The sequence below is a fragment of the Narcine bancroftii genome, chromosome 2, assembly GCF_036971445.1.
Source record: "Narcine bancroftii isolate sNarBan1 chromosome 2, sNarBan1.hap1, whole genome shotgun sequence".
Taxonomy (NCBI): domain Eukaryota; kingdom Metazoa; phylum Chordata; class Chondrichthyes; order Torpediniformes; family Narcinidae; genus Narcine; species Narcine bancroftii.
The window spans coordinates 36,078,074-36,099,146 of NC_091470.1; the positions used below are offsets into that span (position 1 = coordinate 36,078,074).

Genomic DNA, 21,073 nt, shown 5'->3' on the forward strand with positions numbered 1-21,073 from the left:
TCATCATTTTATAAATTTCTATCGATCACCCTCAGCCTTCAAATTTCCAGAGAAAACAACCGAAGATCATTCAATTTCTTATATCTCATGCCCTCTAATCCTGGCATCATCTCTTCTGCGCCCTTTCTAAAGCCTTTACATTCGTCCTGTAATGGGATAGTCAGTATTGTTCACAATATTTTAGGTGCAGTAAATGGCAAATAAAATCAACTGGGATAAGCCAAAGGAAAAGATTGAGTTTTTTTTAAAAATGGGACCTCCGATCAATCTGATCCCTATGAGAATTACCAATGACACAAACATCACAGCACAACTGAGGCTAGAGAATTGCAGGCAAATTTATTGTTAGAATAATTTCGTTGCTCAAGAACTACATTGCAAAAATCATGAAAACATGTAAACTTTCTCATACTTGGAGGTGTCCCTTTTTAAAAAAAGATTCAAAAATTGTCTATTTTTTTTACAAAAGCAAGCTGCAGCTCTATAAAGAACAGCTGACAGATTATATAGTTACTTGTCAGAGCATCACAAAAGTACCATGATCTGAATTCTTAGGTTTCAGCAACAACAAAAAAATCTGCTGGAGGAACTCAGCAGGTTGAGTAGCATCAGTGGGGGAGAATGGTCAATATTTCACCCTTTCCCTGTCCCGCATCGGACTTGTCAGCCACAAACGAGCCTGCAGCTGACGTGGACTTTTACCCCCTCCATAAATCTTCGTCCGCGAAGCCAAACCAAAGAAGATCAAGACAGCCTACAGAGAGGAAATAGCCATTATAATGAAGACAGAGTGGGAGGGGTGGAGGATTATGCAGAGACAGTCGACTGCAGGTTCCAAAGGCAGAGGGAGGCCAAAAAAATGGTCAGGTGAGAGTCATACAAGGCTACCAGTGCTGGAAACCGATATGAAGGGATGACAATAATGGTATAATGAGCTGTTAAGGGACTGTGAAGAACCAATGGCATCAGGTGGAACAGAAGTGGGGGTTGAGGGGGGGGGGGGGTGATATGAATCCCATAGGACAAATGCGGGTGGAAGAGGATGGAACGAGAAATGGAGGGATACAATGAGTGGCGGGGCTAGGTGGGACAGGGAACAAAAAATGGGAAGGAGGGAAAAAGGGTAGTTCACAAGAGGAGATGGGTCTGGAAAATTCTGTTCACACCATCAACCTGTAGACTGTCCAAGAAGAATAACAGATGTTGTTCCTCTAGTTTACATATGGGCCTCACTTTGGCTATGGAGAAGGCCAAGGACAGACAGGTTAGTGTGGGAATAGGAAGGGGAGTTGAAACATCATGCAATCAGGAGTTCAGGATGACCATTATGGACAGAGCACAAATGCTTTGTTTCACCAAGAGGAGACCACATCAGGAACAGTGAATGCAACAGATGAGGTTGGAAGAAGTATGTACCTCATCTGGGAGAATGGTTTAGATCAAGCTTTAGACCATGGTATTGGGATATCAGTACTCTGACTGAGTTTCAAAATGTCAACCTTTCAGATAAATTCAGAACAAACTTTGGAGTCATGCAAATTTTGGAAATTTAGATCAACAGGAATAAAATACTTTTTGGTAATCCCTTTAAAAGTATACATGACCACATTTAATTGCAGTAAATACAAAGAAAAATAAATACATGAACACTTGAAAAAAAATGTAAATTGAAAAGAGAGCATCAGTGCAAACTTTTGCAATAAGCACAATTGCTTTAGAAGATGAGAAATTTCCTTCTGAGCTAGTATATAAATGGAATAGGTTAAGCTGTGCAACCAAGTTTTACTTGCATAACTGGATCTGTTAGAATGAATAAACAATACCTATCTGTATTAAGGAATTTTTATCATTCAAAATATCAGATACTTTTAACTGTCAAACCAGAATAACTTCAAAGGCATTTTAATAAAGGGAGTTATGAAGGAAACAAATAAACACCATCTGGCATTAATCACCTACTTTCACCCATGTGAACATCTAAATATAGACTGTATAGTTTTTTTTAAAAAATGGAACGAATTAAACCCTGTATATACAAATAATCCAAATTATGTAACATAATCAAATTAAAAAAATAACTCAGCTCTTTAAATGAGCTTTATATTACTGCATAATATTCAATAAAGCTATTGATACAAAAATAGTTTATAATATTGAATATAAGCAAGAATAATCCTTTGTTGGTACACTATTTAGTTATTCAACATTTTCAGTATCTCCACAAATTGGAGGAGTTCAAAACAAAATGTCCTTTAATCCATGTTTACTATTCAAAGATTGAAAAGGAGTTGAAATTTGAATCATAACAGATACAAAATAGGCATTGCACAAGACACAATAAAAATATATTAAAATTGACTAACATTTGATTCCCAGTGTCTAATAGTTTTCTTAATTTCTGCCCATGTTCACACAAGTTATAAAGTTTTAATTCATGCACATTGAAAATTACCTGAATAAGCTTATTTAAAATGAGCCATAATAGACAAAAAATTGAAAATAAAGCACCAGTGATAAACTTGTTACCCTAAATCCCCTTCTAATGCAATGAAATACAGATTCCAAAGCATTTTACTCATCACAAAAATCTTCCAAAATGCTCTGCTCAGTTGTAATACCAAAGAATTTTCTTTGATAGAAATTACTCCATGTTATTATAGCTTTAACTGAGGTAATAGGTCTCTTAATCTCCCCTGAGGTCCAGTTTCCACCATTTTTTATTGGTCTGAGAGTGCCTCTAGTGGACCTAGAACTAGTACGTAGCTCCTGAGATCACAACTTCATTGCTTAGCTGATGATTCCGCAAGAGTTTGGGGAGCTTCTGCTGATTACACTAAGTTGCAGTTCCATGAAGCCAGTCTAAAATGATGAGGGTCAAACCAATGGTACCCATCAAAAAGCCCAGAATAAGTAATCCTAGAGCCTGTCAAGACAAAAACATACAGTGAAACCATCAAAATATAACATAATCCAAACATAAAATAGGTTTCTGTTCAGTGAGGGTGCAAAGGAAGTTCACTCGAATTGTCCTTGGAATGCAAGTGTTATCACACAAGGAGCGTTTGATGGCTTTGGAACTGTACCCTGTGGTGCGCTGTTAGCCAGATTCAGACACACACAAGGTAAAGACTGTACCACAGGCTTTAAACCACAAAGACTTCCACAGAGCCAGGCTGGCTGTAGCTGCAGTAACTCTGAGTGAGCTTCGGGAGACTGGTGCAGGCTTATATCCCGGAGGGTGATTGACACCAGACCGGGTGGGGCTTGATCCCTTCAGGCCGACTGATTGACAGCCGGCCAGATGTTATCCTGTCCCCTTACACTCCTGCAGGTACAGAGGTTGCCCCCCTGCAGTAGGCCGGTGGTGTACCACCACATACCCGCTGGAGTTTAGAACAATGAGGAATGAGGAGAGATTTCATTTAAACATATTGAAGACTGAAAAGTCATGGATTGATTGATTCCTATGGTGGGGGAATCTGGGACCAGAAGGCATAATCTCAGAATACAAAAACGTCCCTTCAGAACAAAGATGAGAAAGAATTTCTTTACTCAGAGGGTGCTGCATCCATAGAATTTGTTGCCGCAGACAGGCCAAATCATTGGGTATATTTAAAGCAGAGAAAGGCAATTTCTTGATGTGTTACAGGAAGAAATTTCTTGATGTGTTACAGGAAGAAAGCAGCAGAATGAGGTTAAAAAGGCTAGTAAATCAGTCATTTTGGAGTGGACTTGATGGGCTGAATGGCCTAATTCCACTCCCATGTCTTGTGTTCTAAAATCTCTTTATTCTCTGCTTTCCATCTGAACCAGAGCACCACCACCAAGTATTAGTTTTAATTTATTTGGCCAAGTCATTCTCCCTGATAGATGGTGGTGCTAAAGGGAAGTGCCAGTTATCAGCTACTCACATCTTAGCCTTTTCATCAGAATATCTACATTTCCCAATGTCACTACCCAGTGCAGTAGCAAATCAGTGATGTTTTCGACAAGGCAGATGGATGACCTTCAAAATTCTGTTTTATAAGAATATGAGTTGGATTTTAAACAATTACTTCATTTATGCAAATGGAAAAAACACAAATAGCTTTACTATTGTTTTAAAATATTTGTTAACATCGAATAATAATTTTCTTAACATTTTTCTCAATTTTATTTGACTTCTAAATGTCTCTATCCAGAGAAATTTAAGATGAAGTGGAAGTCTTTGGCAGCAAGTGAGCAGTCAAAGGTTGCCATGGCACTCCTAGGCAAGCACGATGGATTTGATATCCATGGCTTACTCACCACTTGGAGCTAACTCCAGCTGTCAGATGCCCAGGGCCAGCTTACTCAGCTGTCTACTTCTGGAGGTAGTAATTCTGGGCATGTGGCAAGCCTGAAGAACAGACTGGGTTCTGCAAGTGTCAGCCCATCACAATCTGCCATTTTAAGTGGGGTTAACCCTTTGGTTGACATCTTGACAATGTGTAGGGAGGAGTTTCAAATGAATGCATTTAAAATTCATGTTACACCATATTGCAACAGTCATCTGGCCCAAACCGGCAGGGTTTCATCGGTAATCAAATTTGTTTATATACCCAGTTTCGTTTGAAATTGGAGACATGACTGTACAGTGTCACTTTAAATTTTAGAGAAAATTGACATCCTCTACTTCTGGAGATGTACCTCTGCTTTTATACGTACTGTAGACAAGAGAGAGATGGTACTGTTTAATATCACTTCTCTCACACAGTGACTGTTATTCAGTTAAAGTGGTGGAAATAATGGGAAGGAGAATGAAGTAAGAGATTAAAAGGGCAAGTGTCTTTAAAACATTCCACATGGCGATGCTGGTTTCAATCTGTTGTTCATGTTTTGGTACTTAGGGAACATGGCTATGTAGGCAAACATGGCAATCAACTAAGTGAGATAATCTGGTTGATTCTGACCATGTCCATTTATTCTGAAAGGAAACAAGTGGCTATGACAGAGAGAACCGTCCTATGGCATGGTTAAAGATCTAAAACATTTTTAAATGAATGAAGTGACATTAGAGGATACAGACAGCACTTTGACAAATTATCCTCACCCCATTCTAACGATGGAGGAAGAATGATTTACAACTAAGTTATTAAACTGTTAAGATTAATGACAGCCAACGTAACAGAAAGCCAGCTGTAGCTTTACTACAAAACTTACCCCAAGCTTATTCAAGGATTTTAAAGGCTCTCTGCTTATTTTTAAGTAAAAGAGTCCAGGGTAGATAAATAATAAAGTAGATGAAGTAGTAGAACCTGAAGAAATGAAAGGATTTCAGATTTTAATAAGTTGTAGTTCACACAAAAAATGCGCCTACATCATGAAATCTAAAAAGTTATCAAAAGGCCAAAAGAACTTTTAACAGTATGTGCAAGCTGCATTTTTATGTACGGCATTTAGTCTGTTTCACGTCCATATTATACACAAATTCTTCCTCACACAGCTGAATCTAATCCTCACACCATGTGTCTCATTTCTTCCTCGTGTTCGTTTGAATTGCTACAACCCATCGATGTGTAAGATACAAGAGCAAGAAATTCCCAATCATTTATTTAATGCAGGCCAAATTATGCATTTTATAAACATGGTGATTCCTCAAAGCTCCTGCTGCCAGCTTTATTTTAAATATGGTAGTTTCAGTAGGACGTAGCATTCATGAAACCAGGAAATTGCAGTCTTTACCTTTTATGGCCGTTAGCTTGACGGCAAATCTTTCAGCAGTTCTTCACAACTGGGGTGAGATATGAGCATGGTGCAGACCACTGCCTCTCTAAAAACATTTCTTCATGCTCCACATTGTCCCTGGTACTTATCATTCACACACTTAAAATCACAGGTGCCCCAACAAAGCCATTCACCAAAATGCTTGCTGTGTTACATTTCATTAAAAGTGCAGATGATAAATAGATTATTGATGCTAGAGACCTCAATCCAACACGTTGAAAACTCGCTAAGTTTGCATGGTTCCCCAATTGTATCCAGCATGAAACAGTGACACTTCATTTTTATCTTGATTATCAAATAATGAATTAACTTACCAACTACACCAAAGATATTTTGTAGATTTGGCACATACATTGCCAAAAGTACAATCAATATCTGAATTGCAAGTGTGACAATGACATGATGGAACCACGAAAAGGGGAGGTTTGAAAAACACAACAGCATTAAGGATTTCCTTGCCTGGAAATAAATTGATATCATAGATAAATAAATAAATAAACATTAGAATGCTACTGCCTGCAGTTCAATAGTAAATGGGACAGATTTTTTTTCCCCCAAAAAGGGGAGCTTTATATTTTGCCCTCAATTAAAGAAACAACTATAACATTTACAAATATCAAATTTTTCTGAAATCAATTACAACATTAGAATATAAACCATTCTTAAATATAGTTAATTGAATTTTGGAAAGTGCAGGGTTGCATGCCACTGTACTAAATGTTCAACATCTTTTTAACACCAGAGCATGTTTGTACTTTTTGTTCTCCTCCGCCCCCCGCCTCCCCCCACCTTTGCATTGTAATTTGGGGTGACTATGTAATTTAAAAGTCATTAACTTCTAATTATTACATATTCTTTTGTATTTATTGTGATTTTTTTCCCCCTATTTTCACTTTTGTTGCAGAATTTAAGATCTTACTGAAATTGTTTTCAGCAGGTACCAATGAACTTTCCTTCTGAGTCTGCAATAACCAGCTCTCCAAATAGGTAGTCATTTGTTAATATGCACAATCCAACCAAAACTCTGTCTCTCAAGATGGGACAAAACATCAGTACTTCCGCAGACCACAAGAAATAACATCCATAACATTAAATCTAGTAGCACAAAATGTACATATGAACCATGAAACAATGAACAGGTACAAAGATGTGGATTGAGAAGGGAAAGAATACAAAAAGCAATAAAAGGACTGGAGTAAGTCTTAGAAGGGTACTGTTACCTATTGAAAGTCAATGAGGTAATATTGAAGTAAAGCAAAATGGTTCTGGGATGAAGGGCAGGGATCTAAACAAAAATCTTAAATGGCAAAGACTATTGAAAAGCATACAAATTTTTAATTCCAGCGCAGTTTTGAAAGAGGTTGTTTCAAATATCAAGAAAAACAGAAATGGCACTGAAGGACACAAAATCATAATTTCTTTTATACTAACCATAAACTGCTCTAACACCACAAAAAAAGGATTGCCTGTGGTATTGTATCATCACTTTTTCATGTAAAATGGCAATTATGAATATTTATCCTTTGTATTCATTATCTCTTTTTAAAATTACTGTGTGTGAACTTTTAAAAAAATTAAATAATTGTTTGGCTGAAGAAAGTAAGAATTTTGGTGCACATGTACATTGTACAATGTATATAGTAATAAACTCATGACTAACTCACCGGAAAATGGATTAGAGGTACTGTCAGAAGTACAGAGAAGAGCAGACATAATCTAACAGACATGATGATAGCATCATGCGGCAAATACCGACTATACGTATGCAGCAACTGAGAGTCTACTTTCTCTGAAATAAAAAGCAAAGTTCAACAAAAAAAATCATTAAATAATTTGGAAGGTTTATCAAAAGATTTCGTAATGGGATTGAATACTTAACACACCATAAAATGTGAGGTAACCAAACAAGGCTGAGACCATGTAGACTGAAAAACTCAGAACTATTCCAATGTTAGCTACTTTTTGCATCTTGCTTTTTGAAGGCCTAGAAAAAAAAAGAAATCTATAGATATAAATTTTTGTATGGACTTAGTTACTGGTCCAGCAGCCACCACAGTCAACAAGGATCAAAATTTTCAATGGTATATTAAAAGACGTACTCTTTAAGTACAGGCCGAGTACCCCGTATCTTAAGTTCCAAAAAAAAACTTTTTTTTTTAGTGTCTACATGACGTCACAAGTGAAAAAAAATTCAACATTTGACTTGCTCTGTGGGGCTCTGACGCTCTGTTGGCATCAGTTTGATTACAATAACAGTAAAAAAAAAAAAATCGAAATCTTTGCTTCTGGCAGGGAAGATGCCAAATGGAACTGGGTCCAAACCTTCAGCTTTGGCTGCAACCGGAGTCGGTGATGGCAACTGCATACTCAACATTGGTTTCAATGCTATCTGCATCAAAGAAGTCACCTTGGGTTCCCGGGCAGGAAAAGGGACCTCGGGCTCACAGGCATGCCTGTCGTTGGGGACCGGCAGTAGCAGTGGGGAGGTATCAGGAATGGTGGCGGCAGCAGGGAGGTGTCGGAACCGGTGGCAGTTGTGGGGAGGTGTCGGGGACCAGTGGTGGAAAAAGACAAAACCATTGTTAATGAGACATTTGAAAAAAAGCCATCGAGGAGAATTTCTAGCGTTTGGTGCTGCATTTATCTTGTTTTGTAAGCAAATATCAAGTTTTTTTTTGGTAAGTACTAAACATTATTTCATGGGAATTTTCCACTTGTGGCATCATGTCCGCACTCAAAAAGCCTGCCATTGTTTGTTGTTGTTGTTTTACCACTGATACAGGTGTATTCTGTTGATGCAACTGTGCTGCTTAGTTCCATTGTTCCGAAAACCAGAAAAAAAACCTCCCAGAAAATAAAGTCTCGTCCCAAGTGTTTCGGATACAGGAATTTTACTTGTACGTTTAAATGATTAGTGGAGAATTGAGTGTGGAAAACATATTTTGTAAATTATGGAAATAATTGAAAGTATAAAATCATATTCACTGTGTGTGAATATTTTAACTAGTGCATAGTAATTTTATGCTTGATTACCACAATAATACTAAAGGCATGCTAGTGAATCACCAAGTGTGATGTAAGCTGGGCAACAAATATGCCATTGAAAAGTAACCAATAAAGAGGAATAAGTAATTACATTATTCGAGGAAAAGTAAGCTATTGAAATGGCAATGGGACAACAGTGAAATATTTTGGAGAAAGCAAAACTTGGAATTCATGTGAACTGATTTCCATAAACTATCAAAAATACATTCAATAAAGACTGATTTTCTGTCAGTCAATATGTACAAGATAAAACAGCACAATACTCAATTTGAATTTAGCAGGCCCTGTCCTCCACTTACCTTTGGAGTTCACAGTAAATGGGCAACAGAGAAGTGTGACACAGAAATGAAAATGCCATGGTTGGAATTGCATAAGCACTCTGTGACGCAAAAAAAGACAGAAGGGTTTAAAAATCCCATGGGATAGAACATATAACATTTATAGTATTTATTCATTAAGGAATATGGTTTTTGTTTGAGTCTTGAGATCAATCAGATCCATGAACCAATAGGTCATTTTCTTTGGAAGAGTGAGCCACAAAGTGCAAGATTTGTACCTCAGCTTTCATTTATTAAGCTAATTTATTATGTTAATCTTACATCAGCGTTCTGCTAATTATTTCTTGCAGCGATATTCAATATGGACATCAGTAAATCCCAGAACCAGAGTGAACATCACACATCAAGTAGGAGCCTTAAATGCATAATTATTTAACACTTTGTACAATTACCAACTATTCAATTAAAAATACCTTTTAAAAGAAATTTTAAACATTGATGGAGACCATACTTCCATTCTAGATTAATTTCAGTCATTTGACTTTCAAACATTCTACTTGGATCACTTTTGTCATTGAGCATGCATACATCACTCAAACTGGATTAGAGTTAGATCAGTTCATTAATACCAACTGGCCACTGTTCATCTCATTTCAAGTTAAATCAATAGCTCTAGGTGTTTGAAAATACTTTTACATCTTTTTCAAATTATACATCAGACATAATTAAGACATTTCTTCTTTCAGAGGTGCCATAACTGGTTTGAAGTGATCAAAAAACTGTTAGATATTGAAAAAAATATGAACTTTCCTGGGAGATAAACTGCACTGATCAACAAAATTTATATCAAATGAGCAGCTCCACAATTGCATTTCCTCTGTGCATACTGCGAGAAGAGTACAAACCTTATATGATATTTGCAAAAACTTTGGTTTACACACATCAGAACTGAAATTCTAAATAAGAAACAAAAGTTATTTTGTATTCAGCCAAGATCCCATATCACTTGTCAATTTAGCTGTTTAACTATGAATAGTCAATGTTAATCAATTTGCTTATTACACCAATATTTACACATGAAAAAAGTCCTCACCTTTCATTATCGTGACCACATATATGCATTAATTAATGCAATAAAACCCCTGTTATTCGGGATTCAAGCAACCAGTATCCTCAAGCAAATGGCAAAAAAATTGCAGAAATAAATCGATAAAATATAAATAAGTTTAAAATTGGCGTGCCTCGCCGTTAGTTTGCCAATCCATGCATAACGGAACCTTGAGCAACAAAAAATTCACTTTTCCTGCATCTACCAAACCTCACAGGTGCTGAATATCAGGGGTTTTGCTTTAGTTGGATATTATGAGTTACCTAGTAGAAACCTGATTGATGACAATCAGCCAAGTCCGATTTTAATGTTTATACATTTCCCATGAAGAATCATTAAACTGCAGATCCAGTGCAGACTGATACTAATCCTCCTTACCCAATGATAGAGTTAGTTATTGGTCATTGTAAAGTATGGAATATATTTACATGCCTCGACATTCTATAAAGTGCAAAGTTTAAAAAAAACCCTTGCCAGATGCAAGAATGTCAAATTGGACCACATCTGAAACTTTGTTAAAGTAAATAATACTATTAAATTAATTATCTCTGGACATTGCTCTACCATTCAATTTAAACTTATGGAAAGTAGTTAAAACATTGCATTATGCATGTATAAGCCAAGCTTTTGGAACCTTGGTTTGAGTGCTGATGGGGCACAAAGCCTTCATTGCGTATAACCATGAGGGCTCTTGTAAATGTGAACAATTCCAACCCAATACTATGAGGATGAGAGCTATTAGCTGCTAATTTTTGAAGGCCAGTAGGTTGGTTGACTTCTGGTATACAAACAAGGTCAGTCTGGCCAAGGTTATTACATTGTTGGGGCAGAGTATAAAACAATTTACACTACCTCATATTTGTATCAGAATATACAAACAATATTATCAGAAGTCTCTTACCTGAACATGATCTACAGTACCATTAAACAGTGGGCAAGGAATAAACCACTTTTTAACTACGACCTGCAAAAGAAACCAGAAAGCGTATTTGCTGAAAAACTTATATTTGCTTGCAGAGCCAGAACTGACAAGACCTTCAAAGATGGAATGAACAGTGTTTTTTTTCAATGATAGGGGTCACTGTTGAGCTTAAATCCAATACAACAATGTGCATTTCCAACATGGATCTTTAAATACTAGTCATTGGTTGAATTCTTGCTGTTATTCTCATGCACTGCCCCACAATCTGAACCCAGTTACTAAATGACATGCAGAACTTTTCTGGCATAACATTTCAGTGACGCTGAACTATCAGAAGAAGTTCGAATCAACTGCTTTAATTATTTTAGTGCAAATACTTCCACCAACTCAGGGAAAACAAAAAGAAACATTATGGAGGCCAAAAGGAATAAAAATATAACCTAATATAAAGATACAATAGACAAATTTTAATTTTATCAGCAAAAATAGCCTTCTGTTTATCCCATTTTAGAAAAATTAAACTGTGATACTAAATGATAGAGTTACCATCTTTCCTGTTGCCAACTTGGAATTTTACAGAGTACATTGGGGCCTCTGTTACCAATGCACGAGCTTACGATGTTTATAATTGAAAACAGCAGCAAAATTTATTATTTTTGCATGCTGATTTAGTTCTTGTACTCAAATATAATGAAAACCAATCAATTCTGCTCTCAGTAATATTATGTTTTATTGAGATACTTTTACGTTAGAATCAATTTTTCAGGATCTGATTTGAATGCTGTTATTTTAAGCAAATTCGACTAAAAGTTTTGGCAGGTCTAATGCTGATCTAAGCATTCCTAAAGGCAACTTTTTTTTAAAAAAAAGCCCAGAAATGCAGCTTATAACATTTTAACTTCATTGAAAAATAAATCAGTTCTTAAACTTATAACAGATTTCAAGAACCGTTTGTAGAAATATTGGGCTCTACTTTCAACTAAATTGACATCAAGTTTCATCATCAAAAAGGTGTTTGTATCTGACTGATACAAATATGACTGACACAAATATGTTGTATCTGACTGTCCGACTCTTAATAGCAAAGAAAAAGTGGGTAGGGTGTACAGGGCCGAAGATCTTCTCTTACCCATTTTACATTCGCAAAAGTTAGTCACTCTAAAAATTAAAGTGCAAACTGCATATCGAAGAGTAGCTGACTGATTATTCACCATTTTATTAAGAATCCCCAAACTGAGAACTCCACAGTTCTCCATGAAAAAAAAAGTTCTGAAACTCTCCTAGTTCACATCATCCCATTCACCTACCACTTTCGTGTTGCCGAACTTTCATCGATTCCCAAACAAGTTGTCACTGTCGTTTTCAAGTGCCTCCAAACCTTGTGCCCTCTGTACCACACCAACCCTCATGTTGGCATTCCTTCAAATATAGCCTCTTGATCACCTGAATTTAACTGCTCTACCATCGTGGCCTTCAGTTCAATTGCGAAGACTCAAGCTTCTGGAACACTTCTCACTGAAACTCTTCACCTCTCTCTTGCTTTATTATTCCCCTTAAACCTTTCTATTTTGAAAGAGCTTTTCGTCACCAACCCCCAATATATTTTTTTGTGATTCACTACAAATGTTCATTTGATAAAATTCTTTGGGACTTTTTAAAATATAAATTATTGTTTATAAATCTAAAGGCTTCATTTCCACCCTAATAAATTTTTAAAAAAAGATCATGAGTGAAAATAATCTTATTTTTTTTAACCCAAAGTTTTAAAATCAAATTTATTATAATTTACATCTGCAGAACTAAAAGCTAGATCATTTTCCCTTCTCTCCCGCATTATGCAACTTCCCAACTCTCCACTTGTGACAGCAATTTGTTTAAATGGTGTGTGCAAAGCAGCTGGAGAACGAATTTGCTGTGGCTTCTGACTTCCACTCCGTGGGAAACTCTTAGTAAACTTGGTATCTCTATTGTTGCATCTCAAGTTCAAAATCTTTCTTACCACTGAATGGAATTGCATACAATTGACTAAAAGAACCACTGTCCTGTCAGAAACAAACTTCTCAACATATTGAACAAAGCCAACTGACTTGACTGATCATCAACATTTAATATGCCCAAAGAGAGGAATTTGAATACAAATGTCAGTCATGTAGAAAGAAAGATGAATTTTTCTGAGTGACACACAGATAACTTGATGAAAATCTAAATGCAAGTTAATAATGAAAATATATATTGTTAAAGTCAGATGGTTCTTTTAATTTGTATAAAAAGTTTAAAGAAATAATATTTCACCATCTAAAACAAGTTAAAGTTATAATTTTTTTCTAATTCTTGATTGAGAAATGGTGATAGTGATCTAGATTTAGATTTCAGATTTAATGTCAGAGTATATATGGTACATGACACCATATACAACCCTGACATTCTTTTTCTGCGGGCAAAGCAGAATTACCACTTATTGGTAGTGCAAAAATTGTACACAGTGTATTCATGTAAACAAAGAACTGTAAAGATAATTAATGTAAACTGTGCAATGCAGAGAGAATTTAAAAAAAAATCAATAAAGTGCACGAATAAGAGTCCTTAACTGAGTCCCTGATTGAACTTGTGGAGAAGTCTGATAGTGGAGAGGTTGTAAATGTTCACGAACCTGGTGGTGCGAGCCTTGTGGCACCAATACCTCTTTCCAGATGGTATCAATGAGGACAGAGCATGAGCTGGGTGGTATGGATCCTTGATGATTGCTGCTGCTTTCCGACAGCAGCATTTCCTGTAGATGTTCTCAAAAGTGCGGAGAGTTTATCCTGTGATGTCCTGGGCTGTGTCCACTCCCTTTTGGAGGGATTTATGCTCAGGGGTATTGGAGTCCCCATACCAGTCTATGGTGCAGCCCGGCCAGCACACACCTGTAGCCAGTATTTCTGATGTCATACCAAAGCTCCACAAGCCCCTGAGGAAGTAGAGATGATGACATGCATTCTACATGATGCCATTAGTGTGTTGGGTCCAGGAAAGATCCTCCATGATTGTGACTTTCAAAAACTTAAATTTGCTCACCCTCTCCACCGCCAATCCCCCAATGATCAGTGGATTGAATACCTCTGGCTTTCCCTTCCTGAAGTTAACAATCAGCTCCTTAGAGAGCAAGGTCTTTGTTGGTGCACCATTCATCCAAGTTTTCAATCTCTGTCCTGCATGCTGACTCATCGTCTTTAACCCACTACTGTGGAACCATCGGCAAATTTGTAGATGGTGTTATTGTCGTACTGAGCCACACAGTCGTGGTGTAAAGTGAGTAGAGCAGGGGGCTGCTAAGAACCCTGAGGTACACCAGTACTGATGGAGATTGTGGAGGAGATGTTCTTACCAATCCTCTCTGATTGTGGTCTAGAGGTGAGGAAATCCATGATCCCATTACACACTGGGGTGTTGAGTCTCAGGCAAAACTGATCAGTTTTGAGATATGATGGTGTTAAATGCCGAACTGTAATCAATAAAGAGCATCCTGATGAATGTGTTCAGGTGTTCCAGAGCTTTCTGGAGAGCCATTGAGATGGCATCCAACATAAACCTGTTGCTATGATAGTCTAACTGAATATCCATTGCAGACAGGGGCTGATATGCTTCAAAACCAGCCTTTCAGAACACAATCTCTGCTGATCTAAGTGCGACTGGCTGATAGTGATTGGCAGGCTACTATACTCTTCTTGGGCAACAGCATGATCGATGTCTTGTTTGAAACCATGATATGGAAGACATCCGGATATGATATGGAAGATATCTTGTCAGTCGTCAAGAATTGCGCACATTACGGTAGGTGCTACCTCACCAGTACCCTGCACAGTTGCAGCAGAATCTCCCTGCTCCAAGTTCAATTTCTCTCTCACAGGGAAGACCAACATACCATTTTATGACTTGATTACATGCTGCACCTCCAGGGAATTAGGGGTTATGGGTTATGGAGAGAAGGCGGGGACGGGGTACTGAACTTTAAGATCAGCCACGATCTCATTGAATGGCGGAGCAGGCTCGAAGGGTCGAATGACCTACTCCTGCTCCTATCTTCTATGTTTCTATGAACCTGTTGCTATTCATATCATGTGTACCATGACATCCGGATCAAGAATTCACTGCAGTAGAACAAACGGCTGTTTTTCAGAAAATCATTAAAATATGAATGCTTTCCTGTGGAGTAACTACTGTGAGAGACTGTATCATGTGAAGAAAGAACCAAATAAATATTTCAAAAGTAAAATCATTAAAAGAACAAGAGGGAAATGGAATTCAGATAGACAGAAGTGGAAGTAGCAAGTCTGGCAAAGGTATGTTGATTGATCTTCTTTTATGTTGTTTCACATTTTATTGATCGTAAGAAGAAATGATCACATAAATGGAAATAATAAATGTGGTTGAAACAAACCATTTCAGGATTTCTTCTAAAGAGAATACAAGAACATTTTTTTAAAAAAAATCACACGAACCACCACCAGTCAAAGTAAATGCTTTGGATATCATAGAGGAATCTTCATACATGACAGATCAAAAACATGCTATTTAGCAATTTTAAAAAGGTATCTTTCCAACTTGCTGAATGGAAGCAAGTCTGTTAGAAGATCAAACAGCCTTCAGAGAAGATATAGGTGACCAGTCAAAGAGAGGTGTTGGGGCAATAGGAAGTGAAGACCAATACAATTGCTATTACTGAAGAGGTAGTGCTAGACAAATTAGTGGGCCTAAAGTCCCCTGCTCTTCATGGGATGCATCCAAAGTAGATAAAGAAATGGTAGAAGTTATAGCAGATGTATTTGTGGCAATTTAACAAATTTCTCTATTAGGCCTACTGGAATACAGCAAATATAACTCCACTGTTTAAACAAACAATGCAGACAAAAGGCAGGAAAAATACAGGCCAGTTAGCTTAACAGCCAGAGTTAAGAAAATACCTGAATGCCTTAAGGAAAAAAAAATAGCAAGACATTTGGATATAAATTGTTTCATCAGGCCAAACACTGCATGGAATTAGGAAGAGCAAGTTATGTTTAACTAATTTCCTGGAGTTCTTTGAGTATATAACAATCTCAGTGATGGAGAGGATCAGGTGGACATCATACTCTTATATTTCCCAAAGGCATTCAACAAGGTACCGCACAAAAGACTTTTGTACAAGATAAATAAGCCCTGAGTTGGGGGTAATGCATTAGCATTGATAGAGGGAGAGATCGGGATAAATGAGTATTTTGCTGGTTAGCAATTAGTGATTAGTGGGAATTCCAGAGAGAGCTGCACTGGGCCAAGGGCATAACTGTCTACAATATGCATTAATAATTTCAAGAAGAGTATGAAGTGTAGGAAATTTAAGTTTGATGATACTAAATTGAGTGGAAAAGGAAATTATGTTGAGGACAGAGAGAGCCCACCGAGACATCTAGATTGGTTAAGTGAGTCTGGCATAGGGATTATTATGTTGGTACATGTGAGGTTATCAACCTTGGAAGGAAATATAATAAATCAAACTATTATTCAAGTGATGAAAGACTAGAGCATGTTGCTTTGCAGAGTGACCTGGGAGTGCTTGAATATGAATAGCAACAGGTTCATAGAAACATAGAAGATAGGAGCAGGAGTAGGTCATTCGGCCCTTCGAGCCTGCTCCGCCATTCAATGAGATCATGGCTGATCTTAAAGTTCAGTACCCCGTCCCTGCCTTCTCTCCATAACCCGTAACCCCTAATTCCCTGGAGGTGCAGCATGTAATCAAGTAATAAAATGGTATGTTGGTCTTCCCTGTGAGAGAAATTGAACTTGGAGCAGGGAGATTCTGCTGCAACTGTGCAGGGTACTGGTGAGGTAGCACCTACCGTAATGTGCGCAATTCTTGACGACTGACATGAGAAATAATATACTGGCTTGGACACAGTGCAGAGGGGGTTGACTCCACAGATGAGGCAGTCAGTTTATGAAGAGAGATTGAGTAGCTTGGTTTGGAAAGATGAAGGGAAGATCTTAAGAGACACATAAAATTATGAAATAGATATGATAGAGGCAAGGAGGAAGTTTCCACTACGAAATTAGACTAAAAATGGAGAACATAGCGTCAAGATTCAGGAGAAGTACAACTAAGTCAGATGAAAAGGAACTGCTTCGCCCAGAAAATGGTAAATCTGTGGAATTTCCTGCCCGATGAAGAATTGACACAGCCTCATTAAATGTATTTAAGACACAGAGAGACAGATTTTGAATAGTAAGTGTGACAGAGTATTTAGAGGTGGTTTGGGAGGAATTGTTAGAGCAGCTTGCTCACACACATTTTAGAACACAGAATATTTGCAGGACTTTTGCAGAATGCTTTTTACAGGTGGCAACAAAATATCAACAGCAGCTTGCCTGGGAAGGCATGTGATCTTTGGAGGCAGAGGAGAAGAGTTTTGATCTCAGAGAGGGAGAGTGTGAAACAGAAAGAGAGAGAGAGGACACAGAAATGAGTTCCAGAAGGACAAGCTGGCAAACTTTGGAAGTCTGCCTGGTGAAAGGAGAAGACTGGCGGTGTGAAAGGTGACCTGAAAGAAAGAGGATCATCTGGATAACCCTGAAGGGGGCAAGTTTCATCAGCAAGACTGATTGAGAAGGAATCAGTTGCAGATGTCCTGGAAAAGGAATCTCTCTCTGAAAACCAGCAAGAACCCTCCTGAGTGGTAACCATTTGCCTGTTAAGAACCAAAGCCTAGTGAATTTTGTTAATGCTAACTTCTGTGCACAGTCCAAGAATTGCCTGCAACCAGTGAGATTGGATTGTGATCTAAAGAACTTTTCTAATCTTAAACATACATTACACACACCTGCGCTTAGTATTGGGGGGGGGGGGGGGGGGGGAGAAATTAAGTAGTTAGGTAGGTTAAGTAGTAAGTTAAAGTTCAATTCTGTTTTCTTATTCAAATATAATTAAAAACTACTTTTGTTTAAGTAACCCTGTATTGTGGTGCATACCTATTGCTGGTTTTTGGGGTCCTCTGGACTCCATATAACATAAGGGAATTCAGAGGAACAGGGAGGTAAGCTTTGCCAAATCCACTGTGAGATCAACCATGAATGGCAGAGCACATTATTCCTGCTCTTATTTGTGTTCTAATGTTCTTTATTGAATAAAATAGCCAAGATAATGAAGAATGAGTAGAGTCTTGTATTCAAAAGTATATTCTTTAACTCACAATTTGAAACAATACCAGTCAAAACAAATGTTAGAAAAGCTAAATGGCTTAATCTGTTAACTAATATACATAATTGCTTTCTTAAAAACAAAAATAAGTTTTCAAAAGATGCAAGTTTAAGAACTGTTCTCTAACTCTATAGCTTTCATAATTGTATTGTACTGTGGTGCCAAAGGATTGTCTGCGTATCTGGACTGTGAATCTGTCTTAGGTTAAGTATCGTCATGGTTCGTATTTCATACTAATGTTTCATTATACCAGGGTAAAATATGAATTGTCAAATAGCTAGCAGCTGTTCACTGCAACTCAAATAAACATATTCAAGAATAATGACAGTTGTCATAAACTTTCTGTATCTTCGACACATTTACTGTTAGAAGTAGACTTTCATTATTATGTTTCTCAGCCATTGACAGATTGTTATAGGTGGTGGACCAATAGGCCAAGGCAGATTTGTGGCAGCCTGTTGGTGTTCTAATGCAATTTCTATAGTATGGTATATGGGCTCAAGATCCATGTTTGCTCCTTCATTCAGCCCTTCAAATTTTTGTTGGACAAAAAGCATCCATCCTAGTCAAAAACATTTTGAAATATATTAGTGATTGACTGGGGAAAAGATAAATCAAGGACATAGATTTAATTTTTTTTTGCTAGATTACAATACCTATTTCTTTAATTGCATAAGTGACCTACTCTCAAGATCAGCTAATGTGACTGAAAATTGCCTAAAAATACATTTTAGTCATTATCCAAGTGCCAATTCTGCTATTTTTAAAGAAAATTAGACAACTAAAGGACCATGTGAGAACTGTGGAAGAGTTTGTATCATATGGCAGTGTAGTAAAACTTAGAAGAGACTTGACAGAAATAATCAATATCTATTTTAAAAAAAAAACACCTTTAACATAGTGAAACACCCCAGGCACAACCACAAGAGCATAATCAAACCATCAAAACTGATCAGAGCAGATTTTTAGGAAATTTTGAGAAATTTCAGAGTTCCAAGGTTTTTACTGTGGAGCCTGCAGACCCCAAATAATTGAGTCAATAAAATAATGAATTCACACTTAAGGAGAATATATTGCTGGGTATTTAAGATTAAGGATGAGTTTTTTTCAAAATATCACTCAATTGGAAATCAATTCAAGTCCACAAGCACAATGGAGATGGGTGAATGGGAACTGGCGTGAGTGTGAATACGGATGAGTGTTGGACGACTTCAAATTAAGAGATATTAAATGTTTACAGTGAGGGGCTTTAAAATTAATGCAATGAAGTAGCCTTCCAGAACTTGCAAAGACAAAAATTGAGGGTGCAGAGGTGATGACTCAAGTTACGATTATGTACGGTATCTATATCTTTGCTCTATAAAATGCACTGTTTGACCAGCTGAGTTTCAGCATTGTGTTTTTACAACAGTCGGGGTTGGCTTTGTCCCACTCACACTTCAAATGTACACCAAAGACTTGTTCCAACATTTACCACTTTTATTATGAAGTGAAGCACTGGTGTCTTCAGGAACTCTGGAACGTGTTTCAGGTTAAGTCTGTTTCTGATCAACCATTTTAAAATAAAGAAGATACGAAACAAAACTCACCACTGTAGTAAAATACACCATGAACAATATGGACAAGCCACTCGTGTAACCAAGAAACTCTACAAAAACAATTCAATATGACAAAAGCTCAAATTAAAACTGCAAGGTAAAAGAATAAATATATACATGAAAATATATATTTTTAAAATCACTACAATTAAAGCTATGAGAATAAAAATAGTGTTCAAGTCTTCCACCTCTGAAAAAGCACAGCAAAAACACTGACAGTAAACATCTACTAGCACTTCACAAGAACTAAACAGCACCAGAAGTCATTAGCAGGAATGGCACCAAAGGACTATAAACAAAGTTTACATGCTTCTGATACCATTCACGTTCCAAAACTAATTGGGTGAGAACACAACCTGGGTTCAGATGAGTTACGTTATTTCAACCAAGAAGTAGTGTTGAGTTACGATTCAGATTACAGAAAGTTGGAAGGTGCTACTTGGAGTGAAAAAATCAATAGCTCGTTTTTTTTAAAAAAAGAATAAATCCAAAATTTCCCCCAATGGCAGGAAAATCTGTAAGCAGAAGACACAAGTTTTACATGATGTAAAATAATTTATTTTGGTAATGGTGTGTCAATGAGGAAGAAGCAATGCAAAGAAATGTTTCTATTATTATAATGAACTGTATTTATTACGTGAAGGACCAGTGGAAGCAAAATACTTCAGAGTTCAAGCTCCTTTCTCATACCTCCAGTGATCAGGGGTCAATCCTGACTCAAGTGGGGCTGTCTGACTGGATTTTGCACAGTCTCCTTGTGACCACGCGGATTTCCTCCAAATGGTCTGATTTGCTTCCATATCCCACACGGTGAGTAATTGGCCAATTAGTCACTATAAATTGCCCTTTATGAGTAGATGAGATGGAATTTGAAGGGCAACGGGGGGGGAATGGGTGAGGGTAGGATAAGAGTAAAACTGGGTATTTTATGGCTAGCTATTTTCCTGGTAAATTCTTGACTTGGTAATATGAAAATCTCTGAAGTACCAATGGAAAAGGCTGAGATTGGAGACTAATAGGAAAGCCAGCACTGACACGAGACAAATAGCTCTTTCTATCCTGCATTTTTGCATCTTTTAAATCTTTTGAAGTTTATATTTAAATTTCATTTACTTCTAAAATTTTCACCCACATCTTTCATTCAATTTTCACAAAACTATCATT

The 21,073-nt window shown here is 37.2% G+C and overlaps 1 protein-coding gene across 6 annotated transcripts in view; it reads right to left on the bottom strand.

The window, feature by feature from the left end:
* Positions 1-320: 320 nt before the first annotated feature.
* The window catches only part of slc38a6 (solute carrier family 38 member 6), a 79,533-nt gene continuing 58,780 nt past the window's right edge, over positions 321-21,073 (bottom strand). For 2 of the 6 annotated variants that reach the window (XM_069916274.1, XM_069916272.1), the window contains 9 exons: positions 19,901-19,959; positions 11,078-11,140; positions 9,974-10,024; positions 9,090-9,169; positions 7,629-7,729; positions 7,410-7,534; positions 6,060-6,204; positions 5,182-5,276; positions 321-2,923 (listed from right to left, as the gene is read on the bottom strand). In XM_069916274.1, the coding sequence (XP_069772375.1) occupies positions 2,834-2,923; positions 5,182-5,276; positions 6,060-6,204; positions 7,410-7,534; positions 7,629-7,729; positions 9,090-9,169; positions 9,974-10,024; positions 11,078-11,140; positions 19,901-19,959 (809 nt within the window). In that variant the 3' untranslated portion in view covers positions 321-2,833. Of the gene's footprint in view, positions 2,924-3,911; positions 4,017-5,181; positions 5,277-6,059; positions 6,205-7,409; positions 7,535-7,628; positions 7,730-9,089; positions 9,170-9,973; positions 10,025-11,077; positions 11,141-19,900; positions 19,960-21,073 lie in introns of those variants that run through there. The other 4 variants (XM_069916273.1, XM_069916275.1, XM_069916276.1 and 1 more) reach the window with 4 other exon arrangements.